The sequence below is a fragment of the Fukomys damarensis genome, unplaced genomic scaffold, assembly GCF_012274545.1.
Source record: "Fukomys damarensis isolate Sample0158 unplaced genomic scaffold, DMR_v1.0_HiC HiC_scaffold_34, whole genome shotgun sequence".
In the NCBI taxonomy this organism is placed as follows: Eukaryota; Metazoa; Chordata; class Mammalia; order Rodentia; family Bathyergidae; genus Fukomys; species Fukomys damarensis.
Window position 1 is genome coordinate 12,820,278 of NW_022900946.1, and position 6,000 is coordinate 12,826,277.

The window sequence follows — 6,000 nt, forward strand, 5'->3', positions numbered from 1 at the left end:
ATGCGCACACGCACAGGACCAAATGTATACCGTAGAGCCTAGGAGACTTGGATCCATCCTCTCACTTTAACACCTGCAGGAAGACTAACCTAGGCTGCATTATTTTGTCTCTCTGAGATTGTTTTATCAGTAAAGAAAAAGAGAATGCCACTGTTCTTCCCAAGGTTGCTCTAAAGACTAAGCAGAAACAGAGTAGCAAAAGCAAAAACAAACAATAATTACTATTTTTAACATTAACCATTGCAACTGCTTTTAACCATAAACAACAGTGATTGTGAAGGAATTAACTTTCATTCGACCATAAAAGATCACATTTTACATAATAAAAATTATAGCAGTAAAAGCTATTAATAGGAACACATTAACATTCAGCATGACTGCCTCTCAGGAAATGGGTGACACAGTTATGAAGACAAGTAATAAAGGATGCACACACACACGATACACCATACACATCCACACATACACACACAGCCATGCCAACCTGGCCCAGGAAAGACGAGCCTTCCTAATTCACTCTGCACCCCACTGCCTGGAACAATGATTGGACTAGCCTGGCCGGTCAACTAGAATTGCCTGGGGAGCTTGCTGAAAATACAAATTCCCAAGCTACACCTCCCCAAATACATACTCATTTGTTTCCCTCTCCCTTCCCCTCCCCGCTTTCCTCCCTTTCTTCCTCTTTCTCTCTGTCATGGACATATACACACATTCTCAATCAGAAGATCCAGAATGGGAAATTAAATCTGCACCATTAAATTACAAGCCTGCAAAGGATTCTAACACAGCTGGACCATGGATCCCAAAATGAGAAGCCCTATCCTGACTGGGGCCAGACCCCACAGTAGGCCTCCATGAAGGACTAATTGATAATTCTAATAATCAAATGTCATATAAACACATATTGAGACTCTAATATGTGGTAGTCACAAAGTATCTGTATAAAATACTAAGAAATAATACATAAAGGGAGAAGCAGCTCTTCAAAGCTCACAAGCCTGATGGTAGCACAGACTTTCACACACTTGATTAGCTAGCAGTGTGTGACTACACATACACACATCAAGATAAATCTTTACTGAGTACCTTCTAGATACTTCTGGACATGAGAGATACATCAGTAAACATGAGAGCCAAACTGCCTCTCTACGTGGAGCTGATGTTACAGAGACAGGAGAGAGAGAAGAGGCAAAATTTAAAAAGCATAATGTACAGTACACTCCGTGATACGTGTTATGGAGAAAAAGTGGGCAGAGAAGAAAGGGAGGTGGAGGGTCATTTTCCAATTTGCACCAGTTTCAAAGAATTTCCGCGGCTCTGCGTGCTGCGCTCATGGCTGCTGAAGCTTCACAGCAGAACAAAGGGATGAAAGGACAGATGGAGAGATGAGGGCCCTCCTGGGTGGGCTGCGGTGGAGACACAGCTGGTTTGCAGGCTGGGCGAAGGCTGCTCCTCCAGCCTCTTCGCGCCACGGAGCATGAACCAGCTCTGACCGCATCACCTCCGTGTCTCTCACCTCTGCCAAAATCCCACATCCTGCATTGCAATTATGTCACCCTTTCCTGGGTCAAGTCAATGGCAAATTTTAGCACTTCTTTTTAATCATAAAATGAACACAGGACCACAGTACAAAGTATGAAAAATACCTAAAAACACAAAGACTTCAAATATTCTTACCCTCAGCACCCTCTGTTCACATTCTAGTGTGGTTTTTGCCACTGTTGTTTAACATATCTAGGACTACTCTACATCCACAAAGTTTCATATCCCTTTCTTTTCATTGTTATGAAATACGCATGTTCACTGCATATATAAAATTTTTAATTACCACATATGCATTTTTATCCTTAAAACAAGTTCTATACAAACATTATTTTTAGTAGTTATAGAACATTCTGTCCCACTGAGGCAGTGTACTTGGTTAATTATTTCCTAGCTATTTAGGAAATAGCTAGGAAATTTAGGTATAGCTAGGTATTTAGGTTTCTGAATTTTCAAAAACTGAGCCAGGCATAGTGATACATGGGAGGCTGAGACAGGAGGATCACCTTAAGTTTGAGGCCAACCTAGGCTACATAGTGAATTCAAGACTAGCCTGAAATTCATACCCCCTGTCTCAAAAAAAAAAAAAAGTTTTCAATTGTCCTGAAAATAACTTTTTAACAAAAGGTATTTCAAGAAGGTCCCTCCGAACGTGTTCTTAGAAGAAGTATGAAAAACTAGACGCTACACAGATAGTCCACAGTTGACCCAAATTCAGTCCCTTCACCTCCTTTGTGCAGAGGCAGAGTACAGAAGCTCACCATCTCTCACCACCTTTCAGTCTGGACAGTGGGTGGTGATAGAAAAGATTTATTTACCTGCTGTCAGAATCCGAGGCGATCTCCTTTCTCCCTCCAAAGCGGATCTGGCACTGCACAGAAAAAGAAACTGCTGAGATCAGCTATTGGGATGGGACTCAGAAGCATCCTGAAACAGCACACACTGGTCTTCAGGGTCAGAGCAGGACACAGGGCCACAAATTCCAGCCGCTCTGCCCTGTGTGTTAGCTCGAGAGTTAAGGTCACATCTCAGCCTCCCAACTGCCACTTAAAGGAAACTCTTATCTCCCACTTGTACAGGAGGAAGCCTGTGGGAAAACAGTGCCAACAGGAAAACAAAGCACATAGCCATCTGCAAATTATCTGGGAAACTGCATGTCTGTCAGCAGCTAAGTATACCACAGAGCTCTTCACAGGGGATAAGGGAAATATTCACAGATCCTTCATGGTCCCTTTGTGTCAGGACCCCGGAAGTTATTATGCCTGGCTAGAAAACTGCAACAGCATGAATCAAGCTTCAAAGAAGTCATCCAATTTTGCTGAATGACAATTTATCCAGGGTAGGTAAAAACAAAACCAAATCGCCATTTTTTTTTAATGGAGGTAAAAACAGAGAAAACTTACCATTTTAACTATTTTGGGCTATAAAAGAAAATTTGCATTGCTACACAATCACCACCACTATCCATAGTCTTTTAAAGGTGTGGAAACCTTGCTACAGACAGCTGCCTGGCAAATTCCTGAACTTGTCATCAGAAGTACATATAATTTTAAACAATGCATTTGTCAAAACTCAGGAAACTTTATGATGTTAATGGTATATTATATGTAAATTATACATCAATAAAGTCACTTTTTAAAGATATATATAAATGTAATGCCTTAACTCCCCCCCCCAAATAACAACACCAACAAGCAGAACCTCTGAGCAGAAGTCCCAATTTATTCTAAGAACTGTATTTAAAGTGGTTAAACCTGCCTCATCTTGCTACATTTTCCACTTCCAAAGAAAGAAATAAACACAGGCTCCAGACTTACTGTGGACTAGGCGCTATCTGGACCCTTTCCCTAACTTTAACAAATGCAATTTGCTCCACAAATTTTCTCAGCCCCCTGGAGACAAATGACGTGGTTCCAGAGGACAAAGATGGTCGGAGAGAGCCACATCTCAGCCCCCAGCCTATGCCCTTCCACCACACCGGGCTGCCTCAAGGGTTGGGCAGAGATGCTAAAACGCTCTGGGCTCATTTCAACACTTAACTCAAGGCCTATTAAAGCATTTACCTTCCTATACCGTAATTCTATACTTATCGTTATCAATCCCCCCTTCTAAAAAGTGAGCTTCTTGAACTCCAGGGCTGGATCCTAGCTATATCATTTGCTATTCCGGTTTGGACATGGAATGTCCTCCAATAGCTCATGTGACAGTTGGTCCAGAGTAGAGCGAATGGATCTTTGAGGTCTCTGATCTTATCAATGGATTAATCCATTGATGGATTCATAATTGAATGGACTGTCAGGAGATAGTGGGAACTGTGGAGGTGGAGCCTAGATAGAAAAAGAAAACACAGGTCCCAGCCTATTTCCCTCTCTCTTTTTGCTATGCAGCCACCATGAGGTGAGCAGCTTTCCTCTATCACACCCTTCAGTCATGATGTTTCCGCCTCATCACAGGCCTAAAAGCAATGGAGCCAGCTGACCACGGACTGAGACCTCCGAAACCCTGAGCCAAAATAAACTGTCCCTCAAGTTGATTCTCTTAAGTATTTTGTCATAGTGATGGAAAGCTAACACTAAACTAGGATACTTTGAGCTACTTGCTGAATCTCTCTAAGCTTCAGTTTCTGCATTTATAAAATGAAAATAATTGCACGAGGCTCGGATTTATGGCACACACTGTAACCCCAGCACTCAGGAGGCTGAGGCAGGAGGATCACCACAAGTTCAAATAGTACCTGCTCTACCTCTCCTCTGACTGCCTTCCCTGCCTTATCACTTCCTAGGGAAAACTCTGCTTCACCATTCCCAGAACACAAAGTAAGTCTATGTGAACAAGAAGGGAGTGATGACTTCTGCAAGTACGCATACTCTTCTTACCTGTTTTACTGCATCCAGCAGTCGCTCCAGAAGAAATTGCCTTTTGTCATTGTTCTGTGACCCTAAAACGCAACGAGGCTTAATTAGTTGTCTGACATTAGCCTGCTATTACAATTTCCTGACATGGTAGTATATGGCTGTCCCCAGTTACAATCAGTCCTTCACTAACAAAAGCAGTAGCAGGACCAGTGCCAATAGTCTAAATCATTACAATGAAGTTTGATCATGGGCCAGGGATTTAGCTCAGTGATGCCACCGCCTGCCTCACTGGCCCAAGGTCCTGAGTTCAATCCCAGTGCCAAAAAAACAAAACAAAACAATGAAGTTTGATCATTTGCCTATTACCATATCACAGGAAAACAACTAAACTAGTTCTCCTCAAATTTTAGTGGTTTGTTTGTTTGTCTTGTTTTTTGAGACAGGGTCTCACTATGTAGTTGAGACTGACCTGGAACTCATTATGTAGCCCAGGCTGGCCTAGAACTCACAGCGATCCTCCTGCCTCAGCCTCCCAAATGCTAGGATTACAGGCCTGCGCCATCACGCCCGGCTAGTTTTCCTCAGATTTGAAGAACACATCCGTAGTGTTCTAAGGGTCTCTCAAGTGTGGGACTATGGACATTGTAAGAGATAGAAGTATCATTCACATATACATACTCCTGAGTTAGGAAGAGAAAATATCTCCAGATATTGTAAAGTGTCTCCTGAGGGACCAAGACAAGAGGGGAACTGCCCCCAGATGACAACCAGCATTCTAACACAAAATGTAAGTTTCCTAAAGTGACAGGTTTTGCTTATTGACTATTCTTACTATCGTCTCAAATGTCCTTTTCCCATGCCAACTTCTGCAATACAAGCCTAAGGAGCCTAATTACTTCTTTTCTTAGCAGTTAAGGCTGTTTTGCTTTGTTTTGTTTCTTAAATACTGGGGATGGAATTCAAGGTTTTTGCACTGAGATACACCCCCAGTTCTATTTTTAATTTTTTATTTTGAAACAGGGCCTTTTTTTTTTTCTTTCTGAGACTGGGTCTTTCTATGCTGTTCAGGCTAGCCTTGAATTCACTATGTAATCCAGGCTGCCTCAAACTCATTGTGATCTTCCTGCCTCGGCCTCCTAACTGCTGGGATTACAGATCTGCATCACCAAATGCAGTAATAGGGTCTCACTAAATCACTAAATTGCCCAGGCTGGGCTCAAACTTGTGATCCTCCTGCCTCAGCCTCCAGAGTGCTAGTATTACAGGTGTGACCCACACCTAACGCCTTTGTATTATTTTGAGACAGGGCCTTGCTAAACTGCCCACTAGCAATCCAACTTAAAATTCTCCTGCTTCAGCACAAGTAGCTGGGATTATAGCATGTATCACATTAAGCCTTTCCATACAGAGAAAAGATACAAAGGGCATCCTTCCTTCCTCTACCCTGAGTCCTTAATCACATACACACTGGGTGGAGCCAGAGGAACATCTTGCTATCACAAAGTCATGAGCAAAAGGCCACGAGAATCAGGAATATATCAGCCCTATAATCACTGAGTTGCTGAGCTAATACTAGAAATAACATAACTTTCACCAAATAAGA

General features: G+C 42.4%; 1 protein-coding gene across 1 annotated transcript in view; it reads right to left on the bottom strand.

The window, feature by feature from the left end:
- The window catches only part of Snx29 (sorting nexin 29), a 457,962-nt gene extending 453,317 nt beyond the window's left edge, over window positions 1-4,645 (bottom strand). The window contains exons 1-3 of the mRNA XM_033758742.1: window positions 4,630-4,645; window positions 4,419-4,480; window positions 2,361-2,413 (exon numbers count right to left, since the gene is read on the bottom strand). Coding sequence (XP_033614633.1) covers window positions 2,361-2,413; window positions 4,419-4,480; window positions 4,630-4,645 — 131 coding nt within the window. The remainder of the gene's footprint in view (window positions 1-2,360; window positions 2,414-4,418; window positions 4,481-4,629) is intronic.
- Window positions 4,646-6,000: the final 1,355 nt, after the last annotated feature.